The 25,595-nt window shown below is 49.6% G+C and overlaps 2 protein-coding genes across 2 annotated transcripts in view; one reads left to right on the top strand and one right to left on the bottom strand.

Moving 5' to 3' along the window:
• Positions 1-3,603: 3,603 nt before the first annotated feature.
• Positions 3,604-11,059, bottom strand: cndp1 (carnosine dipeptidase 1; the record flags this gene model as incomplete). Its single annotated transcript, XM_080501408.1, has 11 exons — positions 3,604-3,682; positions 4,109-4,256; positions 5,062-5,203; positions 5,293-5,457; positions 5,936-6,096; positions 6,861-6,945; positions 7,029-7,226; positions 8,073-8,161; positions 8,411-8,573; positions 9,868-10,011; positions 10,949-11,059. 11 exons carry the CDS (start codon positions 11,057-11,059, stop codon positions 3,604-3,606), a joined length of 1,485 nt encoding a protein of 494 aa, XP_080357534.1.
• Positions 11,060-14,579: 3,520 nt separating this feature from the next.
• Positions 14,580-25,595, top strand: part of taf2 (TAF2 RNA polymerase II, TATA box binding protein (TBP)-associated factor) — a 37,812-nt gene continuing 26,796 nt past the window's right edge. The window contains 5 exon segments of the mRNA XM_080500225.1: positions 14,580-14,916; positions 15,014-15,068; positions 16,725-16,885; positions 18,735-18,853; positions 24,348-24,489. Of these exon segments, the coding sequence (XP_080356351.1) occupies positions 14,867-14,916; positions 15,014-15,068; positions 16,725-16,885; positions 18,735-18,853; positions 24,348-24,489 (527 nt within the window). The 5' untranslated portion in view covers positions 14,580-14,866.

The raw sequence follows: 25,595 nt of genomic DNA on the forward strand, positions 1-25,595 counted from the left end.
TATTATAGCGACTGTCAAAATAAAACCACTGAGTTGGATCAGATGAAACCTCATGGAAAAGTTACTGGGGGGGGGGGGGGGGGGGGGTGTTACTTGTGTTGCTACGTCGGCTAGCAAACCAGCTACCAATGTTTTGACGATTTTCTAGCCTGGATCTTTATGTTGCGCTCCAGTGGGTGACCTCTCCAAGATGGCGGGTGACCTCTCCAAGATGGCGGGTGACCTCTCCAAGATGGCGTCTGACCTGTCCAAGATGGCAGGTGACCTCTCCAAGATGGCAGGTGACCTCTCCAAGATGGCGTCTGACCTATCCAAGATGGCGGCTGACCTCTCCAAGATGGCGTCTGACCTCTCCAAGATGGCGGCTGACCTCTCCAAGATGACGGGTGACCTCTCCAAGATGGCAGGTGACCTCTCCAAGATAGCGTCTGACCTCTCCAAGATGGCGGCTGACCTCTCCAAGATGGCGGCGCTGTAGCCACGTTGCGTCGAGAGGCGCTGATCGGTCGGACGGCATCTAGTGTTGTATATCTATGATCGTTTTTAACGTCTTGTCTGTAGAGTTTTACCAGTTTTCTGCGAGGGTCGGCCACACCCGCCAAACCCGCCACGCCAGTTAGCGCCCCATCCCTCGAGCCCGTTCCCCTCCCCCCCTCCTCCACCTCCCCCCACCTCCACCCTCCTCATCCATCCTTCACCTCACGCCGCCGGTGCTTCGTCTGAGAGGACGAGTCGTCCGGCGCTCCGTCTCCTAATGGAGTCCGTTCATGTCGATCAGCGGTTCAGACGCCGCCTGACGCCGGCGCCATTGATTTACCGTCTTTGTGCGGCGAGGAGGGCGGGAAACCAGGCGGAGGAGGCGGGAAACCAGCCGGAGGAGGAGGGAAACCAGCCGGAGGAGGCGGGAAACCAGCCGGAGGAGGCGGGAAGCCAGCCGGAGGAGGCGGGAAACCAGCCGGAGGAGGAGGGAAACCAGCCGGAGGAGGCGGCTGGCGCTGAGGACGAGGGGGATTCTGCTCATTAGCTCACATTCTCTGTCCTGAAGGCACGAATCACCGTCCTCTCTGCTAGCACTCTCTTTAGACGGGAGCTGATCAGGAACCCTACAGTCCTTTCCTTGGTCCTTTCCTTTGCTTTGGTCCTTTCCTTTCCTTTGGTCCCTTCCTTTCCTTTGGTCTTTTCCTTTCATTTGGTCCTTTCCTTTCCTTTGGTCCCTTCCTTTCCTTTGGTCCCTTCCTTTCATTTGGTCCTTTCCTTTCCTTTGGTCCCTTCCTTTCCTTTGGTCCTCTCCTTTCCTTTGGTCCTTTCCTTTCCTTTGGTCCCTTCCTTTCCTTTGGTCCTTTCCTTTGCTTTGGTCTTTTCCTTTCCTTTGGTCCTTTCCTTTGCTTTGGTCCTTTCCTTTCCTTTGGTCCTTTCCTTTCCTTTGGTCCCTTCCTTTTCTTTGGTCCCTTCCTTTCCTTTGGTCCTTTCCTTTGCTTTGGTCCTTTCCTTTGCTTTGGTCCTTTCCTTTCCTTTGGTCCTTTCCTTTGCTTTGGTCCGTTCCTTTCCTTTCATCACCCCAGCAGATGTCTTCTTTCTTTTCAACCTCGTCTTCTTTCTTCTAGTTTCCCCACAAACTCAATGAAGATGTTTTTCATGACGAAGTGCAGAAGAATGTATGAAACGTGTTGAACTGGAGGGCGGAGTGGATCCAGGGGGGTGGTCCGGGTCCTGGGCCCATTCTCTTCTGGAGGGTCTGGAGGGTCTGACCCGGGGTGGTTCTGGAGGGTCTGGAGGGTCTGACCCGGGGTGGTTCTGGAGGGTCTGGAGGGTCTGGAGGGTCTGACCCGGGGTGGTTCTGGAGGGTCAAAGCAGGGTCAGACCCCGAGCTCCTCCTTGCTCTGACAGGAAGTGTCGGACTTGTTTTCATGTGCTTGTCGCCTCATTAATGTTGAAGTGGAGCCGGTGGTTCACCTCGGGGCCCCGAACTGCACGGCGCCATGATTAATGTCATTATTATATATATATAATAACGACGAGAGAGGATTTGATGCTTTTTTAAATCAGGCTGAGCTTCATTGTGGGGAATCAGTTAATTAAACATTTAACAACAGTGCAGTAACTAGATAGATGGATAGATGGATAGATAGATAGATGGATGGATAGATAGATAGATAGATAGATAGATAGATAGATAGATGTTAATGGCAGAGTGTCTCTGTGTCATTTCCTGCAGGGCGGCTGGAGCAGCGGCCTCACCGGATGCAAGTGCTGAGAAAGAAAGATGCAAAGCGCCCCCTGGTGGAGACAAGCTGCACTGCTGCTGCCTGCAGCCCTCTGAGGCGAGGTGAGGTGAGGCGAGGCGAGGCCAGGCGAGGTGAGGAGGGTCAGCTGGTGTTGTGAATCAGGCCGCTGAAGAGTGGGACCCGGCTTCTTCTCAACACCAGGGTCCCTCTGCACCACTTCCTGCTCCGGGTGTGACCTTCAGATTAAAACGCTGCTTGTGAGAACGAAAACACGGAACAAAGCGACGGATGTGAAAACTGCTGCCCATTAAATCTACTCAAAGGTCCTGAAGCGGAATCATTCATGAATATTTGGTGATGCAAACTGAAGCAGGAATGATTTTAGTACCGTGACGAACATCAGCCTCCATCCAGTCTCCTGGACTTGGTGCTTTTATTTTGACAGTCACCATAATAACAATCCAACTTGGTGGTTTTATTTTGACGTCATGTGTCCATCCACTTCCTCTCTGATCCACTTTTTTTTTTTTTTAACTGACATTTCTTTCTCTACGTTTAAAAAAAACCTAGATGTTAATTTCCACACTGACCCTCATGTCACCTGGTTCAGAGCTGCTATGAGCCGCCAGGCCTGCAGGGGGCAGTGTGGCCAGAAGCATGAAGCCACGAGAGCCAATCAGAATCCTGGAAAAAAAAACAGGAAGTCACAAATTGTGACGTAAATCTCCTCCTCGACCAGAGACAGATGTGATCCAGAGGTTTCATCCTGGTTTGAGGAGAGTCTCGGCTGGTTTGTGAGTAAATGAAGACAAACGTAGAGAAATTAACCGTTTCTTCTGAAACTAGGAACGTTTAAATGTGTTCTCTCTCTCTCTCTCTCTCGCTCTCTCTCTTTGTACCGTTGTGTAAGACTGTATTAGACAAATAAATATGCTGAATAACCTCTGAGAAGTCTGTTTGAATTCATGTATTTGGTCATATTGTGCTAAATAATAATATAATATAATTGAGTTGAATTGAATTTTCTATCTATACAGAGGAGGCACAGTTTAAATATACAAAAATTAAAAAGATGTCTCAACTTCAAGTATCAGTTCAAATATGTTCAGTACAACTTTACACACACTGTCAATTGAACTGTGCTGCATTTTTATTATAGTGCTTGATGAAGATTGTTTGGTTGATTTTGCGCGACACAAGACTGCTTTGTACGTCTTTTACTAGACGACACACAAACACACATTGACAGAACAGCCTGGCTTGTATGAGCATGAGAATATGCAACATATACAGAGTGGATGATGAAGGAACAATCCAGATAGATAGATAGATAGATAGATAGACGCAGTAGACTCTCAGGATCCTGGTTGAGGCTTCATCACACGCTGCTCGTCTTGATCTGCGACACTTCGTGCAGGTAGGCGATGAAGTACTTGGTGCCTTCGATGTAGTTGTACCTTCCAGACGAAGAGAAGAGAGGCCGGTTAGCAAAGCAGGAGGAGTCACGCGACCATCGTCCAGGTCGTTCCGCTCACGGAGAGGCTTCCCTCTCCGCACCGGCGCCGGACCGTCACCGCCGGACGGTCGGTCGCCAGGAAGTCTTGTGAGCGTTGACGAACACCTTCTGCTCAGTGAGACCGCCGTCCTTGAGACTCCTTTGTCTTAGCTTGAAATAAAATGTGACGTTCAACTTCAGATGTGCCTCCTGGTTGGCGTTCGGCTCCGGAGCCTCGGTGGTTCCGTCACCGTTCCGTCAGGACGGTCTGGAGCTGGACGGTACCTGAATCGCTCTTGAAACCTCTACCTGCATCGTGGATTGCACAAAATCTACGCTGCCTTTTTCACAGTACGGTCTCAGGAACTGATCGGTGGTGTGGTCGTACCTGCTCATCTTCTCGTTCTGGGAGTGCAACCCGTCGTCGAAGCCTCCGATGGGCATCATGATGATGCTTTTCCCCGTCACATCCTGGAAGGTTCTGGCGATGGGGATGGTCCCGCCCTCGCGGATCAGGTCAGGATCCATGTCAAACACTGCAGAATGCAGACAACGTAAGGAAAGCATAAGGAAAACGTAAGGAAAGCGACGGCAGCTGTCAGGTGCAGGTTCTCACGGTGACTCGCCTGTTTTACAGTCTCTCGACACAACTAAAGATTAAAACGCCTTCGGCTGCCTCGGTTCTGATTCTACCAACATATCAGCCGCTTCAAAGGGAAGTTCAACTCAGCTGACTGACGCCCGTTTACAAGACATTTCACGTTTCCATAGCAACATTCTGATGTACGGAAGGTTTACATAGAAACGTCAAGAACACTGAAAATAATGTAGTTCTCATGTTAGGCCACTAGTGGGAGTCAGTTTTGGCATTTTCCTTTGATCTATAACAGGGTTCAGCAACCTACAGCTCTCTGGTTCCTCTGCTCTATAATCTGATGTTGGAGGAGGAAGATGCTCTATAATCTGATGTTGGAGGAGGAAGATGCTCTATAATCTGATGTTAGAGGGGGGAGATGCTCTATAATCTGATGTTAGAGGAGGAAGATGCTCTATAATCTGGTGTTAGAGGAAGAAGATGCTCTATAATCTGGTGTTAGAGGGGGAATATGCTCTATAATCTGATGTTAGAGGAGGAAGATGCTCTATAATCTGATGTCAGAGGAGGAAGATGCTCTATAATCTGATGTTAGAGGAGGAAGATGCTCTATAATCTGATGTTAGAGGAGGAAGATGCTCTATAATCTGATGTCAGAGGAGGGAGATGCTCTATAATCTGTCGTCAGAGGAGGAAGATGCTCTATAATGAGATGTAGTCCACGGTGAGCCAGGACGGTAGAAGACCTCTCTTGACGGCGGCCTTCCCGGCCTCGTAGAGCGGATGCTGAGTGTCCGCCAGCCACGGTTTGGCCCCGATCACCATGGTGACCTTCAGCTTGTTGGGACTCTTCCTCTTGGCGAAGACGGAGTGAAGGTAGTCCGTCACCTGCAGACCAACAAGTCCAACAAGTCCAACAAGTCCAACAGTTGACGAAAGACTCTTCACTTCGTCCGTCCAACGGTTCAGAGTCTCACCTGTTTCTTGACCAGGGCCGGCTCCATGCTGGGAACTTGTCTGATGGAGAATTTGGCCGTGACCTTGGCAGGGATGACGGTCTTGGTGCCGGCGTCGGAGAAAGCCCCCTCAATGCCGTGGATGCTGACCGTCGGGTATCGCCACATGTGAGCCAACAAATCAACCTGCATCCCCAGAATGTTTCATTAAAATTGACTTCCTGTTGAGATTGTAACCATTTTCTGTTTGACCTTGTAAAAAATATGGACAATTTAATTCTATACACTGTGACCACAACAAAGAAAACTTCTAGAAAAAGAAAACACTACTTAAAGGTCTTAATTTAAAGGTTTATATAGCAATATTTTATATGTGAATATGAAACTGGACTGTATGTGGTCCCTGAAGTACATTAAACTTTATTTAATAATTATCTGTAGCTGTTTAAAAGAACTGTAATATTTCACCACTAGGGGGCTCTCTATTCACTAGCTGTTTAAAATAACTGTAATGTTTCACCACTAGGGGGCTCTATCAATCAAAAAGAGGCTAAGTTGTTGTCATGTGGTTTATAAAGACACTGTATTTAAGTGAAGTTAACTTTGGCTGGAATCAAATAATAATGAAGAAGTTGACCTCCAGCCACCGCTGGACTAAAGTTACCTTGTTGTTGTACATCAGCTGGTTCACACCGGTTTTGTTCTTGTAGTTTTCCATGTCAAACTGGACATCCTGGTACATCTTCCACTCCTCATCAGAGAGCGGAGCCACCGCCTCCCGGATCCCAGGAACCAGGATCTTCCCACTGGGACTAATCAGTGTGTCTGCAGAGTGAAGACAAAACAGTGTGCTTACACTTTCCTCATGGACCCGGCTTGGTTCTGGAACAGACGATACCTAGATACCTTAATCTAGAAAATCATGTCACTGTCTAGACAGAGCTGCTCAGGCTGGTTTAATCTAGAAAATCATGTTACTGTCTAGATAGAGCTGCTCAGGCTGGTTTAATCTAGAAAATCATGTTACTGTCTAGATAGAGCTGGTTTAATCTAGAAAATCATGTTTCTGTCTAGACAGAGCTGCTCAGGCTGGTTTAATCTAGAAAATCATGTTTCTGTCTAGACGGAGCTGCTCAGGCTGGTTTAATCTAGAAAATCATGTTTCTGTCTAGACGGAGCTGCTCAGGCTGGTTTAATATAGAAAATCATGTTTCTGTCTAGACAGAGCTGCTCAGGCTGGTTTAATCTAGAAAATCATGTTTCTGTCTAGACAGAGCTGCTCAGGCTGGTTTAATCTAGAAAATCATGTTTCTGTCTAGACAGAGCTGCTCAGGCTGGTTTAATCTAGAAAATCATGTTTCTGTCTAGACAGAGCTGCTCAGGCTGGTTTAATCTAGAAAATCATGTTTCTGTCTAGACAGAGCTGCTCAGGCTGGTTTAATCTTGAAAATCACATCACTGTCTAGAATCTAGACAGCAACATCCATTTATAAAAAGTTGCGTTTTTGGTGGCTCCGTGCCGCGTTGTCTTGTAGACAATCCCCAAAATGGAAGCAGAGTTCTGCGTTGTCTTCAGATCGTTTCCTCACCAAGGATGCCGACGAGGTCCGTCATGGGTTCGATCACAGTTCCTCCATAAACCCCGGAGTGCAGGTCCTGCTTGGGTCCTTCAACCTGCAAACAAACACCAGAAGAAGACGTCAGCAGGGGAGGAAAAGAAGAATCCGTCCCGATTCCGTCCGCCGCCGGAACACGACCTCGGCGAAGAAGTAGCAGTTGCCTCTGGTGCCGTAGGTGAGCGCCGGCCTCCTGCTGAGCCAGCCGCAGTCCGAGATGATGATGTAGTCCACGTCCGAGAAGAAGGTGTCTCTCTGGGCCAGGATCAGGGCGTCCAGCCCGTTGGAGCCCGTCTCCTCCATGCCCTCGATCACGAACTTCACGTTCACAGGAAGGTCCTGGAGGCCGGAGGGACAGTTCAGTACATCACCGGACCTGAGGAACCCTTCACCGTGGAGATACTGCTACTATCATCTACTGTTTCAGATGGATGGATGGATGGATGGATGGATGGGTGGATGGATGGATGGATGGATGGATGGCTGGATGGATGGATGGATGGATGCTGGATGGATGGATGGATGGGTGGCTGGATGGGTGGATGAATGGATGGGTGGATGGATGGCTGACTTGATGCTGGATGGATTGATGGATGGATGGATGGCTGGCTGGCTGGATGGATGGATGATGGATGGCTGGATGCTGGATGGATGGATGGATGGATGCTGGATGGATGGATGCTAGATGGATGGATGGATGGATGCTGGATGAATGGATGGGTGGATGGATGGCTGACTTGATGCTGGATGGATTGATGGATGGCTGGATGGCTGGCTGGCTGGATGGATGGATGATGGATGGCTGGATGCTGGACGGATGGATGGATGGATGCTGGATGGATGGATGCTAGATGGATGGATGGATGGATGCTGGATGAATGGATGGGTGGATGGATGGCTGACTTGATGCTGGATGGATTGATGGATGGCTGGATGGCTGGCTGGCTGGATGGATGGATGATGGATGGCTGGATGCTGGATGGATGGATGGATGGATGCTGGATGGATGGATGCTAGATGGATGGATGGATGGATGCTGGATGGATGGATGCTAGATGGATGGATGGATGGATGCTAGATGGCTGGATGGATTGATGGATGGATGATGGATGATGGATGCTGGATGGATGGATGGATGGATGGATGGATGCTGGATGGATGACTGGCTGGTGAACCTCCTCTCACCAGACTGAGGGCTTGATAAGCCTCGACGGCGTGGATCCAGGCTAAAACTGGCGCCTTGTTGTCGGACGCTCCTCGTCCGTACAGGTTCCCTGAAAACCACACAGAACCTTTACTTTCTTTCTTTCTTGGACGGAGGAACCACCGAGGGTCTGACAGGATCCTGCAGGGTTCCTTTGGTTCGCCCAGTAATGCTTTGATCAAATTCTGTCGTCGCGCTCAGCAATGTGACGATTCTTTGTGGTTATTTAAGGAAAAATGTACTAGAATCTTAAAGAAATGTGTTGCAGACGATGTGTTCTGAAGACGGTTCTGAAGACGGATCTGAAGACGGATCTGACCGTTGATGTCGGTGAGGTTGTACGGGTCGGTCGCCCAGCCGTCCGCCAGCTTGGCGGGCTGTACGTCCACGTGGCCGTACACGCACACCGTACGCTTGACCGGGTCGCTGCCAAACTGAGCCGTCACCACTTTGGGCAACGCCAACGTCGTCCCGTCCGGCAGCTGCAGGGACGACAGACAACAAGGTTCACCAGAACGACAGACAACGAGGTTCACTAGAACGACAGACAACGAGGTTCACTAGAACGACAGACAACAAGGTTCACCAGAACGACAGACAACAAGGTTCACCAGAACGACAGACAACAAGGTTCACTAGAACGACAGACAACAAGGTTCACCAGAACGACAGACAACAAGGTTCTCCAGAACGACAGACAACAAGGTTCACTAGAACGACAGACAACAAGGTTCACCAGAACGACAGACAACAAGGTTCACCAGAACGACAGACAACGAGGTTCACTAGAACGACAGACAACGAGGTTCACTAGAACGACAGGCAACAAGGTTCACTAGAACGACAGACAACAAGGTTCACCAGAACGACAGACAACAAGGTTCACTAGAACGACAGACAACAAGGTTCACCAGAACGACAGACAACAAGGTTCTCCAGAACGACAGACAACAAGGTTCTCCAGAACGACAGACAACAAGGTTCACCAGAACGACAGACAACAAGGTTCTCCAGAACGACAGACAACAAGGTTCACCAGAACGACAGACAACGAGGTTCACTAGAACGACAGACAAGGTTCACCAGAACGACAGACAACGAGGTTCACTAGAACGACAGACAACAAGGTTCACTAGAACGACAGACAACGAGGTTCACTAGAACGACAGACAACAAGGTTCACCAGAACGACAGACAACGAGGTTCACTAGAACGACAGACAACAAGGTTCACTGGAACGACAGACAACAAGGTTCACCAGAACGACAGACAACAAGGTTCTCCAGAACGACAGACAACAAGGTTCACCAGAACGACAGACAACGAGGTTCACTAGAACGACAGACAAGGTTCACCAGAACGACAGACAACGAGGTTCACCAGAACGACAGACAACGAGGTTCACTAGAACGACAGACAACAAGGTTCACTAGAACGACAGACAACGAGGTTCACTAGAACGACAGACAACAAGGTTCACCAGAACGACAGACAACGAGGTTCACCAGAACGACAGACAACGAGGTTCACCAGAACGACAGACAACAAGGTTCACTAGAACGACAGACAACAACGTTCACTAGAACGACAGACAACAAGGTTCACTGGAACGACAGACAACAAGGTTCACCAGAACAAGTCTACAAGTCTACAGCGCCGCCATCTTGGGGAGGTACAGTACGTTGCCCCAAATCACAATCGTGTCCCAGCTCCGCCCGTCTTCAGGAAGTGAACCCAACCTCCAACTCAACCTGAGAGAACGGTTCTGTCACTGACCTCTTGTTCTCCGATGTCCACCAGCTCCACCGTGCCGCCCATCAGCCTCAGCTTCTGCGCCGCCGTCTCCATCATGCGGTGGAGGTCGCCTCTCCTCTGGACGTTGCTCGAGTCGCTTTCGATGGAAACCCAGTCCCTCAAACTCTGAAACACAGCAGGGGGCTTCGTCCTTTACTCGTCTGGAGGATTGAACTAACTGAGAAACTGGTTGGTTGGTTGGTAGGTTGGTAGGTTGGTTGGTTGGTAGGTAGGTTGGTAGGTAGGTAGGTAGGTTGGTAGGTAGGTAGGTAGGTTGGTAGGTAGGTAGGTAGTTTGGTAGGTTGATTGGTAGGTAGGTTGGTAGGTTGGTTGGTTGGTTGGTAGGTTGGTTGGTAGGTTTGTCGGTAGGTTGGTAGGTTGGTGGGTAGGTAGGTTGGTAGGTAGGTAGTTTGGTAGGTTGATTGGTAGGTAGGTTGGTTGGTTGATTGGTGGGTTGGTTGGTAGGTAGTTTAGTAGATTGATTGGTTGGTAGGTTGGTAGGTTGGTAGGTTGGAAGGTAGGTAGGTTGGAAGGTAGGTTGGTGGGTAGGTAGGCAGGTTGGTAGGTAGTTTGGTAGATTGATTGGTAGGTAGGTTGATTGGTAGGTTGGTTGGTAGGTTGGTTGGTTGGTTGGTTGGTAGGTTGGTAGGTTGGTTGATTGGTAGGTAGGTTGGTTGGTTGATTGGTGGGTAGTTAGTTTGGTAGGTAGGTAGGTTGGTTGATTGGTAGGTAGGTTGGTTGGTAGGTAGGTTGGTTGGTTGATTGGTAGGTAGGTAGGTTGGTTGATTGGTAGGTAGGTAGGTTGGTTGATTGGTAGGTAGGTTGGTTGGTAGGTAGGTTGGTTGGTTGATTGGTAGGTAGGTTGGTTGGTAGGTAGGTAGGTAGGTTGATTGGTAGGTAGGTTGGTTGGTAGGTAGGTTGATTGGTAGGTAGGTAGGTTGATTGGTAGGTAGGTTGGTTGGTAGGTAGGTTGATTGGTAGGTAGGTTGGTTGGTAGGTAGGTTGGTAGGTTGATTGGTGGGTAGTTAGGTTGGTAGGTTTCCAGGAGAAGACGATGTCACACCTCGACGTATCGTTCCTGCTGAGCGTCCACATACTGCGCCAGCTCGGCGTACTGGAAGCTCCGGGCGCCGGAGAGCAGCAGCAGGAAGGAGGACAGAACTTCAACCTTCATCTGTGGACGAACACAAACGTCACGGCTTGCTTTTAGTTTGGCGGGAGACGCAGGTTCAAATCCCTTTGCTGACACGTTGAAGACGTTCCTCCGGAAACAGCAAACTTTACTTTAAACAAAAAATAGGAAGTAGATCTAAATGTAATTAAAATATTTTGTTCATAATTCTATATTATATATAATATAACCACTCCTGTATTTTTTGTCAAAATGATTAAATAACTGTAAAATTGACATTAATTTACATTACATCACTTTAACCACATAAACCACAACTGAACATAAATGGGATTTTGTTTTTTTCAGATTTAAACAAAACATCACAAATTGTTCTCATTCTAGCAAACATTATATGTTAAAACATGAAGAACTATGTGACAGAACAACAAATAAAACACGTCTGAGTACAAAGGTCAGCTTTTAGAGACGACAAGAGCAGATACTATATAATGCAGCACTATCTATACGTATTGTATAACTAATTGATTTTCCAAATCGGACTTACTGTGTGGAAGTTTAGGATGTGAAACTTTAACTGAGTCAATTGAACAAAAAGAAGAAGAGACAAAACAAGAATAACGTGGGGCGTTAATAAGCTTGTGCTTATTTCTTCTGGTTTTAATTTTTATTATTTTATTCATTCAATGGTAATTCAATAGTATATGAAATAATGGAGGTGATGATAATAGTGGAAATAAATTATTCAGAAAAGAGTAAAAATCAAGAAACTAAGTTGTTTTAAATGTATGTAGAAGAATTAGGAAACGCACCGATACCACAACAAGTTTTAAGCGTTGTAGCATGTAGCATGTAGCATCGCTGGTGTTTGAGCCTGAAACTCTTTAGCATGTAGCATATAGCATCACTGGTGTTTGAGCCTGAAACTCTTTAGCATGTAGCATGTAGCATCACTGGTATTTGAGCCTGAAACTCTTTAGCATGTAGCATGTAGCATCGCTGGTATTTCAGCCTGAAACTCTTTAGCATGTAGCATCACTGGTGTTTGAGCCTGAAACTCTATAGCATGTAGCATCGCTGGTATTTCAGCCTGAAACTCTTTCGCATGTAGCATCACTGGTATTTCAACCTGAAACTCTTTAGCATGTAGCATCACTGGTATTTCAACCTGAAACTCTTTAGCATGTAGCATCACTGGTGTTTGAGCCTGAAACTCTTTAGCATGTAGCATCACTGGTGTTTGAGCCTGAAACTCTTTAGCATGTAGCATCACTGGTGTTTGAGCCTGAAACTCTTTAGCATGTAGCATCACTGGTGTTTGAGCCTGAAACTCTTTAGCATGTAGCATCACTGGTGCTTGAGCCTGAAACTCTATAGCATGTAGCATCACTGGTATTTCAACCTGAAACTCTTTAGCATGTAGCATCACTGGTGTTTGAGCCTGAAACTCTTTAGCATGTAGCATCACTGGTGTTTGAGCCTGAAACTCTTTAGCATGTAGCATCACTGGTGTTTGAGCCTGAAACTCTTTAGCATGTAGCATCACTGGTGTTTGAGCCTGAAACTCTTTAGCATGTAGCATGTAGCACAACTCAGAGTAAAGCCCTCCTGATCCACTGAGCAGTTAAATTACTTAGCAACATCAAGTGGACTGCTGGTCCTCGTGTTGCTGGTCCTCATGTTGCTGGTGATGAAGTTGCTGGTGTTGTACGAACTTTCTTGATATTTTGTCAGAACATCATTTCCAGTCTCTTACATTTATCTTCCTCATTAATACTGAGTCAAACCGCGGCGTCGCTCCTGATCTCGTCTTCCTGCTGCCGTCAGGACGATCAACAGTGACGTCATGTGATCCAGGAATCTTTTCAACAGTTTCAGTACAAGTACTCTGTGTCGTATCGGACCCGCTACTCGATACTGTTGTCCATTTTTCTTTTTTTCTGTACACTTTCACACTTTCACAATCATTCAAGGAAAACGCGTCGTAAACTGTGGAATCAGTACAGTGTGAATAAATATTAAAATATTAAAATATTAAAATAATGTTGTATTAAAGTGTCCACCTGTCAATCCCCAAGTGGTCTTACCTTGTCCTGCCCTGGAGGTCTGTGACAGTCTGGTCAGTGGACTGTGGTGGGACATTTATACCCGTCCCCCCCCCCCCCCTCACACACACACACACACACACACACACACACCCACACACACACACACACTCCCCCCGGGGTCACTGCAGTCAGATATTTCCTGGCGCTGAGCCAAGACGGCCACCAAATTATGACTTTTTTTTTTCTGCTGACAGAAACACCCCCCCCCCCCCCCCCCAACGTATTGATCGGCCTGCAGGAATCTGCCCCGGAGGACAAAGCAGCACGTCAGTCCCGTCGTTTGTGTTTTGGAATCTCCAAGCAAACCGGAGCACTTTGCACACAAAGCGGCTTTACGGCGCGGCGTGAGGCCGGGGAGTCCCGCTGCCCCCCCCCCCCCCCCCCTCCCCGGCTGAATTCCTGAGACTGTGGCCCCCAAACAGCTTCACCTGGGAACATTTAATCCCATCACCTCCTCCCGGTCATCGGATAAACGCTCCTTCCTGTTTCTTTCCATGCGTCCCGGCGTGACGTCCGGAGATTTCACATCCCTGTTGGTTCAGATTAACCGCTGTTCAGGAGTCAACGTGGCTCCAGCCTCATCAAGTCGCTTCAACACGTTTTAAATTATGTGTTTTATTAGATTTTACAGTGGAAATATTGTCAGGAACAGTTTGATATTCCATCGTCCATAACTGTAGTGAAAATTACTTCAAATTGAGGTTTTTTTTCATTAAAAATCAAGTCTACTACTCGTACAGTACATGTTAGTGTGTTGGAAACAAGTACTCTGGTTTTGAAAGGTCATTTGCTCTGGAGGATACTGAGAGGGTTATTATACGAAGTGCTGTGATGCTTGTATAACTTCGTCTATTGTTAATAATCTGCTTTTTTCATGCAGGTAATCGTGTTTTTTATTCATCAAGAGAATTTCAATTAGTCAGAGATATTCGTGACTTTCAACCTGATAAACATACAATATAATAGTATAATGACGTCAATTCAGCTTTGCTTTGCTTTATCAGGCCCCGTTTACTCAACAACGTTTCAAGGTTTTATTTTTAAAGAGACGTTTTGAAACATTTTCAAAAATTATGTCCGTTTACCAAATATATTTTGGTATATTTCTGCTTAATCTTTGCACAATTAAGCCTTTCTGTGTTTGATCCGGTCTCACTCTGGTTCCGTTCTCGTGCGGACAGGGCGAGTCGTGACCACGGTGTGCAGACGGTTTGCGCGTGACAGCTGCCGAGAGGCTCCTGTACCTTTAAGAGACAGTCTCCGCCCACTCATGACGTAGACGAGACGAACAAAATATTAATATTTAAAAAAAATTAAAGTATTGTTATATTATTAGTTATCATGAAGTACATGTAGATTTTTAACTGCCTGTTTGAAAATATAACGTTAAATTAATATTTGTTTTTATTTTTAGGCGGGAGTTCAAAGGTCAGAAACAACATGGCGGCGCACACTTCGTCCGCCGTTACTTCGCTACGAGCAGCCGCCTGTTTGTGGAAATAAGTGTGTATTGTGGTGTCCAGAGAGCGGAGCCCGCATTAAATCAACGTGTTATGTTCGGTAACACCGCAGGGCAAAGTGCGTTTCGCGGCTGCTTCGCCCGTGCGGAGGACCGTGCGGAGGAAACAGCGGGGCACCGCCACAGAGGCACGCCGAGGACAGAGCGCTGCGAGCGGCTGCAGCTCCGCGGGGCTCCCCGCTCATCCTGCTGGACAGCTCGGGTTAAGAAACAGCCGCGACCATGAACAGGAAAAAGGATAAAGGATTCGAGAGTCCGCGGCCGTTTAAATTATAAGTGTTCTCTTTATTCTCTCGTTTTCCGGTTAACAGAACGTGTAAATGTTGTTTATCCTCTAATGGTTTTGTTGTTGTTGTTGTCGGTTTCTACGACCCACCAGGTGGTTTGCATCAACAACATCAACTTCCAGAGGAAATCCGTCATTGTGAGTAGATTTTATTACAAATATCTGACTTTTCCCCCCAGAGACAACTGCTCCACTCGGACTTGGACTTTCTTTGTTGTCATTGCACAAGTTACATCACACAGTGAGGAACTGGCAACGAAATGTCGTTGCTTAGCAACCGGTAAAAAAGGCATTAAAAAAACCGTATTTAAATATATTTTTAAAAAGTAGTGCAAACAGTTAATACGTGTGCATATGAACGATAAACAAAAGAGCGGGATGAGAAAGGGGATAGATTAAAATGGAATAATTGCAGTGTGATATTGCACAGTTTGATGTTTTAAGGTTATTTGGCATCACTGTGATGTTCTGTGCAATGACAATAAAGAAAGTAAAGAAAACTGCTCCATTCATTAAATGTGTGTTACAGAGTTATTAACTGATTAATCATCATTAACCTTCCATCATTTATTCTTCCTTTCACTTGCTTTCTCTCACTCGTTTCCTTTCACTTGCTTTCTCTCACTCGTTTCCTTTCACTCGTTTCCTTTCACTCGCTTTCTCTCACTCGTTTCCTTTCACTTGCTTTGTCTCACTCGTTTCCTTTCACTTGCTTTCTCTCACTCGTTTCCTTTCACTCGTTTCCTTTCACTCGCTTTCTCTCACTCGTTTCCTTTCACTTGCTTTCTCTCGCTCGTTTCCTTTCACTCGTTTCCTTTCACTCGCTTTCTCTCACTCGTTTCCTTTCACTCGCTTTCTCTCACTCGTTTCCTTTCACTTGCTTTGTCTCACTCGTTTCCTTTCACTTGCTTTCTCTCACTCGTTTCCTTTCACTCGTTTCCTTTCACTCGCTTTCTCTCACTCGTTTCCTTTCACTCGTTTCCTTTCACTCGCTTGCTCTCACTCGTTTCCTTTCACTCGTTTCCTTTCACTCGCTTTCTCTCACTCGTTTCCTTTCACTCGTTTCCTTTCACTCGCTTTCTCTCACTCGTTTCCTTTCACTCGCTTTCTCTCACTCGTTTCCTTTCACTTGCTTTGTCTCACTCGTTTCCTTTCACTTGCTTTCTCTCACTCGTTTCCTTTCACTCGTTTCCTTTCACTCGCTTTCTCTCACTCGTTTCCTTTCACTCGTTTCCTTTCACTCGCTTGCTCTCACTCGTTTCCTTTCACTCGTTTCCTTTCACTCGCTTTCTCTCACTCGTTTCCTTTCACTCGCTTTCTCTCACTCGTTTCCTTTCACTCGCTTGCTCTCACTCGTTTCCTTTCACTCGCTTCCTCTCACTCGTTTCCTCTCACTCGTTTCCTCTCACTCGTTTCCTCTCACTCGCTTCTTCACTCGCTTCCTCTCACTCGTTTCCTCTCACTCGCTTCCTCTCACTCGTTTCCTCTCACTCGTTTCCTCTCACTCGCTTCCTCTCACTCGTTTCCTCTCACTCGCTTCCTCTCACTCGTTTCCTCTCACTCGTTTCCTCTCACTCGCTTCCTCTCACTCGTTTCCTCTCACTCGTTTCCTCTCACTCGCTTCCTCTCACTCGTTTCCTCTCACTCGCTTCCTCTCACTCGTTTCCTCTCACTCGTTTCCTTTCACTCGCTTCCTTTCACTCGTTTCCTCTCACTCGTTTCCTCCCTCCTTCCCTCCCTCCCTCCTCCCTCCCTCCCCCCTCCTCTCACTCCCCCCCCCCCTCCCCCCCCCAGGGCTACGTGGAGCTCACCATCTTCCCCACCGTGGTCAACCTGAACAGGATCAAGCTGAACAGCAAGCAGTGCCGCATCTACAGGGTCCGAGTGAACGAGCTGGAGGCCCCCCTGCTGTACAACGACCCCACCCTGGAGGTGTGTCACCACGAGTCCAAGCAGTAGGTGTCCTTCCTCTACCTCTACCTCTCTGGAGAACAAACCTCCCTCTACCTCTACCTCTACCACTCTGGAGGACAAACCTCCCTCTACCTCTACCTCTACCACTCTGGAGGACAAACCTCCCTCTACCTCTACCTCTCTGGAGAACAAACCTCCCTCTACCTCTACCTCTACCACTCTGGAGGACAAACCTCCCTCTACCTCTACCTCTACCACTCTGGAGGACAAACCTCCCTCTACCTCTACCTCTACCACTCTGGAGTTCAAACCTCCCTCTACCTCTACCTTTACCACTCTGGAGTTCAAACCTCCCTCTACCTCTACCTCTACCACTCTGGAGGACAAACCTCCCTCTACCTCTACCTCTACCACTCTGGAGGACAAACCTCCCTCTACCTCTACCTTTACCACTCTGGAGGACAAACCTCCCTCTACCTCTACCTCTACCACTCTGGAGGACAAACCTCCCTCTACCTCTACCACTCTGGAGGACAAACCTCCCTCTACCTCTACCTTTACCACTCTGGAGGACAAACCTCCCTCTACCTCTACCTCTACCACTCTGGAGGACAAACCTCCCTCTACCTCTACCTTTACCACTCTGGAGGACAAACCTCCCTCTACCTCTACCTCTACCACTCTGGAGGACAAACCTCCCTCTACCTCTACCACTCTGGAGGACAAACCTCCCTCTACCTCTACCTTTACCACTCTGGAGAACAAACCTCCCTCTACCTCTACCTCTACCACTCTGGAGAACAAACCTCCCTCTACCTTTACTTCTACCACTCTGGAGGACAAACCTCCCTCTACCTCTACCTCTACCACTCTGGAGGACAAACCTCCCTCTACCTCTACCACTCTGGAGGACAAACCTCCCTCTACCTCTACCTCTACCACTCTGGAGGACAAACCTCCCTCTACCTCTACCACTCTGGAGGACAAACCTCCCTCTACCTCTACCTTTACCACTCTGGAGAACAAACCTCCCTCTACCTCTACCTCTACCACTCTGGAGAACAAACCTCCCTCTACCTTTACTTCTACCACTCTGGAGGACAAACCTCCCTCTACCTCTACCTTTACCACTCTGGAGAACAAACCTCCCTCTACCTCTACCTCTACCACTCTGGAGAACAAACCTCCCTCTACCTTTACTTCTACCACTCTGGAGAACAAACCTCCCTCTACCTTTACTTCTACCACTCTGGAGAACAAACCTCCCTCTACCTTTACCACTCTGGAGAACAAACCTCCCTCTACCTTTACCTCTCTGGAGGACAAACCTCCCTCTACCTCTACCTCTACCTCTCTGGAGGACAAACCTCCCTCTACCTCTACCTCTACCACTTACAAAATATACAGTAAGATGAAATACTAGGAAAAGTGACGTCGATAAAGTGGCGTAGCTAAAGTGACGTAGCTAAAGTGACGTAGCTAAAGTGACGTAGATAAAGTGACGTAGATAAAGTGGCGTAGATAAAGTGACGTAGCTAAAGTGACGTAGCTAAAGTGACGTAGATAAAGTGACGTAGCTAAAGTGACGTAGATAAAGTGGCGTAGATAAAGTGGCGTAGATAAAGTGACGTAGATAAAGTGACGTAGATAAAGTGACGTAGATAAAGTGACGTAGCTAAAGTGGCTACATCCTCCGTTCCAGGGTTCTTGTCTGCTCAGAGCTCAGCGACGTCCAGAACTCCAGAAAAATGTTCTATAAAGAAAAACCCCTCAGAAATGTAAAGTTTCTGTTGCTCCACCACTGTGTGTACCGCCGGGGCCCAGCAGGGGGCCTGACGTGACCTCTGACCTCTGACCTCTGACCTCTGACCTCTGACCTGCTCTGTGCAGGAGGAACCTGAACTACTTCTCCAGCGCCTACACGGCGGCGGTGAGCGCCGTGGACCCGGACGCCGGCCACGGGGAGCTGGTCATCAAGGTGCCCTCTGAACTGTGGAAGCAAGGAGACGGTGAGGGGGGGGAGGGAGGAGGGAGGGAGGGAGGAGGGAAACGAGTGAGAGGAAATGTGTAACGCCGGGGTCTGAACGGGGGTTGTGGTCTGAACGGTGGTTGTGGTCTGAACGATGGTTGTGGTCTGAACGGGGGTTCTGGTCTGAACGGGGGTTGTGGTCTGAACGGTGGTTGTGGTCTGAACGGTGGTTGTGGTCTGAACGATGGTTGTGGTCTGAACGGGGGTTGTGGTCTGAACGATGGTTGTGGTCTGAACAGGGGTTGTGGTCTGAACGATGGTTGTGGTCTGAACGGGGGTTGTGGTCTGAACGGTGGTTGTGGTCTGAACGGTGGTTGTGGTCTGAACGATGGTTGTGGTCTGAACGGGGGTTGTGGTCTGAACGATGGTTGTGGTCTGAACGGGGGTTGTGGTCTGAACGATGGTTGTGGTCTGAACAGGGGTTGTGGTCTGAACGGTGGTTGTGGTCTGAACGGGGGTTGTGGTCTGAACGGTGGTTGTGGTCTGAACGGGGGTTGTGGTCTGAACGATGGTTGTGGTCTGAACGGGGGTTCTGGTCTGAACGATGGTTGTGGTCTGAACGATGGTTGTGGTCTGAACGATGGTTGTGGTCTGAACGGTGGTTCTGGTCTGAACGATGGTTGTGGTCTGAACGATGGTTGTGGTCTGAACGATGGTTGTGGTCTGAACGGTGGTTGTGGTCTGAACGGTGGTTGTGGTCTGAACGGGGGTTGTGGTCTGAACGGGGGTTGTGGTCTGAACGGTGGTTGTGGTCTGAACGGGGGTTGTGGTCTGAACGGTGGTTGTGGTCTGAACGGGGGTTGTGGTCTGAACGGGGGTTGTGGTCTGAACGGTGGTTGTGGTCTGAACGGGGGTTGTGGTCTGAACGATGGTTGTGGTCTGAACGATGGTTGTGGTCTGAACGGGGGTTCTGGTCTGAACGATGGTTGTGGTCTGAACGATGGTTGTGGTCTGAACGATGGTTGTGGTCTGAACGATGGTTGTGGTCTGAACGGGGGTTCTGGTCTGAACGATGGTTGTGGTCTGAACGATGGTTGTGGTCTGAACGATGGTTGTGGTCTGAACGATGGTTGTGGTCTGAACGGGGGTTGTGGTCTGAACGGGGGTTGTGGTCTGAACGGGGGTTGTGGTCTGAACGGTGGTTGTGGTCTGAACGATGGTTGTGGTCTGAACGATGGTTGTGGTCTGAACGATGGTTGTGGTCTGAACGGGGGTTGTGGTCTGAACGGTGGTTGTGGTCTGAACGATGGTTCTGGTCTGAACGATGGTTGTGGTCTGAACGGGGGTTGTGGTCTGAACGGGGGTTGTGGTCTGAACGATGGTTGTGGTCTGAACGATGGTTGTGGTCTGAACGGGGGTTGTGGTCTGAACGGGGGTTGTGGTCTGAACGGGGGTTGTGGTCTGAACGGGGGTTGTGGTCTGAACGATGGTTGTGGTCTGAACGGGGGTTGTGGTCTGAACGGTGGTTGTGGTCTGAACGGGGGTTGTGGTCTGAACGATGGTTGTGGTCTGAACGGGGGTTGTGGTCTGAACGGTGGTTGTGGTCTGAACGGGGGTTGTGGTCTGAACGGGGGTTGTGGTCTGAACGGGGGTTGTGGTCTGAACGATGGTTGTGGTCTGAACGGGGGTTGTGGTCTGAACGGGGGTTGTGGTCTGAACGGTGGTTGTGGTCTGAACGATGGTTGTGGTCTGAACGGTGGTTGTGGTCTGAACGGGGGTTGTGGTCTGAACGGGGGTTCTGGTCTGAACGGGGGTTCTGGTCTGAACGGGGGTTCTGGTCTGAACGGGGGTTCTGGTCTGAACGGGGGTTGTGGTCTGAACGGGGGTTGTGGTCTGAACGATGGTTGTGGTCTGAACGATGGTTGTGGTCTGAACGGGGGTTGTGGTCTGAACGGTGGTTGTGGTCTGAACGATGGTTGTGGTCTGAACGGGGGTTCTGGTCTGAACGGGGGTTGTGGTCTGAACGGTGGTTGTGGTCTGAACGGTGGTTGTGGTCTGAACGATGGTTGTGGTCTGAACGGGGGTTGTGGTCTGAACGATGGTTGTGGTCTGAACAGGGGTTGTGGTCTGAACGATGGTTGTGGTCTGAACGGGGGTTGTGGTCTGAACGGTGGTTGTGGTCTGAACGGTGGTTGTGGTCTGAACGATGGTTGTGGTCTGAACGGGGGTTGTGGTCTGAACGATGGTTGTGGTCTGAACGGGGGTTGTGGTCTGAACGATGGTTGTGGTCTGAACAGGGGTTGTGGTCTGAACGGTGGTTGTGGTCTGAACGGGGGTTGTGGTCTGAACGGTGGTTGTGGTCTGAACGGGGGTTGTGGTCTGAACGATGGTTGTGGTCTGAACGGGGGTTCTGGTCTGAACGATGGTTGTGGTCTGAACGATGGTTGTGGTCTGAACGATGGTTGTGGTCTGAACGGTGGTTCTGGTCTGAACGATGGTTGTGGTCTGAACGATGGTTGTGGTCTGAACGATGGTTGTGGTCTGAACGGTGGTTGTGGTCTGAACGGTGGTTGTGGTCTGAACGGGGGTTGTGGTCTGAACGGGGGTTGTGGTCTGAACGGTGGTTGTGGTCTGAACGGGGGTTGTGGTCTGAACGGTGGTTGTGGTCTGAACGGGGGTTGTGGTCTGAACGGGGGTTGTGGTCTGAACGGTGGTTGTGGTCTGAACGGGGGTTGTGGTCTGAACGATGGTTGTGGTCTGAACGATGGTTGTGGTCTGAACGGGGGTTCTGGTCTGAACGATGGTTGTGGTCTGAACGATGGTTGTGGTCTGAACGATGGTTGTGGTCTGAACGATGGTTGTGGTCTGAACGGGGGTTCTGGTCTGAACGATGGTTGTGGTCTGAACGATGGTTGTGGTCTGAACGATGGTTGTGGTCTGAACGATGGTTGTGGTCTGAACGATGGTTGTGGTCTGAACGGGGGTTGTGGTCTGAACGGGGGTTGTGGTCTGAACGGGGGTTGTGGTCTGAACGGTGGTTGTGGTCTGAACGATGGTTGTGGTCTGAACGATGGTTGTGGTCTGAACGATGGTTGTGGTCTGAACGGGGGTTGTGGTCTGAACGGTGGTTGTGGTCTGAACGATGGTTCTGGTCTGAACGATGGTTGTGGTCTGAACGGGGGTTGTGGTCTGAACGGGGGTTGTGGTCTGAACGATGGTTGTGGTCTGAACGATGGTTGTGGTCTGAACGGGGGTTGTGGTCTGAACGGGGGTTGTGGTCTGAACGGGGGTTGTGGTCTGAACGGGGGTTGTGGTCTGAACGATGGTTGTGGTCTGAACGGGGGTTGTGGTCTGAACGGTGGTTGTGGTCTGAACGGGGGTTGTGGTCTGAACGATGGTTGTGGTCTGAACGGGGGTTGTGGTCTGAACGGTGGTTGTGGTCTGAACGGGGGTTGTGGTCTGAACGGGGGTTGTGGTCTGAACGGGGGTTGTGGTCTGAACGATGGTTGTGGTCTGAACGGGGGTTGTGGTCTGAACGGGGGTTGTGGTCTGAACGGTGGTTGTGGTCTGAACGATGGTTGTGGTCTGAACGGTGGTTGTGGTCTGAACGGGGGTTGTGGTCTGAACGGGGGTTCTGGTCTGAACGGGGGTTCTGGTCTGAACGGGGGTTCTGGTCTGAACGGGGGTTCTGGTCTGAACGGGGGTTGTGGTCTGAACGGGGGTTGTGGTCTGAACGATGGTTGTGGTCTGAACGATGGTTGTGGTCTGAACGGGGGTTGTGGTCTGAACGGTGGTTGTGGTCTGAACGGTGGTTGTGGTCTGAACGGTGGTTGTGGTCTGAACGGGGGTTGTGGTCTGAACGGGGGTTCTGGTCTGAACGGGGGTTCTGGTCTGAACGGGGGTTCTGGTCTGAACGGGGGTTGTGGTCTGAACGGGGGTTGTGGTCTGAACGATGGTTGTGGTCTGAACGATGGTTGTGGTCTGAACGGGGGTTCTGGTCTGAACGATGGTTGTGGTCTGAACGATGGTTGTGGTCTGAACGGGGGTTGTGGTCTGAACGATGGTTGTGGTCTGAACGGGGGTTGTGGTCTGAACGGTGGTTGTGGTCTGAACGGTGGTTGTGGTCTGAACGGGGGTTGTGGTCTGAACGGGGGTTCTGGTCTGAACGGGGGTTGTGGTCTGAACGGTGGTTGTGGTCTGAACGGGGGTTGTGGTCTGAACGGTGGTTGTGGTCTGAACGGGGGTTGTGGTCTGAACGGGGGTTGTGGTCTGAACGATGGTTGTGGTCTGAACGGGGGTTCTGGTCTGAACGATGGTTGTGGTCTGAACGATGGTTGTGGTCTGAACGGGGGTTGTGGTCTGAACGGTGGTTGTGGTCTGAACGGGGGTTGTGGTCTGAACGGGGGTTGTGGTCTGAACGGTGGTTCTGGTCTGAACGGGGGTTGTGGTCTGAACGATGGTTGTGGTCTGAACGGGGGTTGTGGTCTGAACGGGGGTTGTGGTCTGAACGGGGGTTCTGGTCTGAACGGGGGTTCTGGTCTGAACGGGGGTTGTGGTCTGAACGGGGGTTGTGGTCTGAACGATGGTTGTGGTCTGAACGATGGTTGTGGTCTGAACGGGGGTTGTGGTCTGAACGATGGTTGTGGTCTGAACGGGGGTTGTGGTCTGAACGGTGGTTGTGGTCTGAACGGTGGTTGTGGTCTGAACGATGGTTGTGGTCTGAACGGGGGTTGTGGTCTGAACGATGGTTGTGGTCTGAACGGGGGTTGTGGTCTGAACGGGGGTTGTGGTCTGAACGATGGTTGTGGTCTGAACGGGGGTTGTGGTCTGAACGGGGGTTGTGGTCTGAACGATGGTTGTGGTCTGAACGGGGGTTGTGGTCTGAACGGGGGTTCTGGTCTGAACGGGGGTTCTGGTCTGAACGGGGGTTGTGGTCTGAACGGGGGTTGTGGTCTGAACGATGGTTGTGGTCTGAACGATGGTTGTGGTCTGAACGGGGGTTGTGGTCTGAACGATGGTTGTGGTCTGAACGGGGGTTGTGGTCTGAACGATGGTTGTGGTCTGAACGGGGGTTGTGGTCTGAACGGTGGTTGTGGTCTGAACGGGGGTTGTGGTCTGAACGGGGGTTGTGGTCTGAACGGTGGTTCTGGTCTGAACGGGGGTTGTGGTCTGAACGATGGTTGTGGTCTGAACGGGGTTGTGGTCTGAACGATGGTTGTGGTCTGAACGGTGGTTGTGGTCTGAACGGGGGTTGTGGTCTGAACGGGGGTTGTGGTCTGAACGGGGGTTGTGGTCTGAACGATGGTTGTGGTCTGAACGGGGGTTGTGGTCTGAACGGGGGTTGTGGTCTGAACGGTGGTTGTGGTCTGAACGGGGGTTGTGGTCTGAACGGTGGTTGTGGTCTGAACGGGGGTTGTGGTCTGAACGGTGGTTGTGGTCTGAACGATGGTTGTGGTCTGAACGGTGGTTGTGGTCTGAACGGGGGTTGTGGTCTGAACGGGGGTTCTGGTCTGAACGGGGGTTGTGGTCTCCAGAACTCAAGGTGTTGAAGGTCTACATCGAGTTCTCCCTGGACCAGCCCAAAGGGGGGCTGCACTTCGTGGTCCCTGACGTAGAGGGCAGCATGGCGGAGCGGGGGGCCCACGTCTTCTCCTTCGGCTACCAGAACTCCTCCAGGTGGGTGGAGGACACTGACACCACCCTAACCCCCTCTACCTCTATCTCTCTATCTCTACCTCTCTACCTCTCTATCTCTCTACCTCTCTACCTCTCTATCTCTCTACCTCTCTCTCTACCTCTCTATCTCTCTCTATCTCTCTACCTCTCTACCTCTCTATCTCTCTATCTCTCTACCTCTCTACCTCTCTCTCTACCTCTACCTCTCTACCTCTCTCTCTACCTCTCTATCTCTCTCTATCTCTCTATCTCTCTACCTCTCTACCTCTCTACCTCTCTCTCTACCTCTCTATCTCTCTATCTCTCTATCTCTCTACCTCTCTATCTCTCTATCTCTCTATCTCTCTACCTCTCTCTCTACCTCTACCTCTCTACCTCTCTCTCTACCTCTCTATCTCTCTCTATCTCTCTACCTCTCTACCTCTCTATCTCTCTATCTCTCTACCTCTCTACCTCTCTCTCTACCTCTACCTCTCTCTCTACCTCTACCTCTCTACCTCTCTATCTCTACCTCTACCTCTATGTCTACCTCTCTATCTCTACCTCTATCTCTACCTCTCTATCGCTATCTCTATCTCTATCTACCTCTCTACCTCTCTCTCTACCTCTACCTCTCTACCTCTCTCTCTACCTCTATCTCTCTCTATCTCTCTCTACCTCTACCTCTCTACCTCTCTCTCTACCTCTATCTCTCTCTATCTCTCTCTACCTCTCTACCTCTCTCTCTACCTCTCTATCTCTACCTCTACCTCTACCTCTCTATCTCTACCTCTATCTCTACCTCTCTATCGCTATCTCTATCTCTATCTACCTCTCTACCTCTCTCTCTACCTCTACCTCTCTACCTCTCTCTCTACCTCTATCTCTCTCTATCTCTCTCTACCTCTACCTCTCTACCTCTCTCTCTACCTCTATCTCTCTCTATCTCTCTCTACCTCTCTACCTCTCTCTCTACCTCTCTATCTCTACCTCTACCTCTACCTCTCTATCGCAATCTCTATCTCTATCTCTCTCCCTCACTACCTCTCTATCTCTACCTCTATCTCTCTACCTCTCTCTATATGTCTCTACCTCTCTCTACCTCTCTCCGACTCTTTACCTCTCTC

This window comes from Blennius ocellaris, assembly GCF_963422515.1.
Source record: "Blennius ocellaris genome assembly, chromosome: 8".
NCBI lineage: Eukaryota > Metazoa > Chordata > Actinopteri > Blenniiformes > Blenniidae > Blennius > Blennius ocellaris.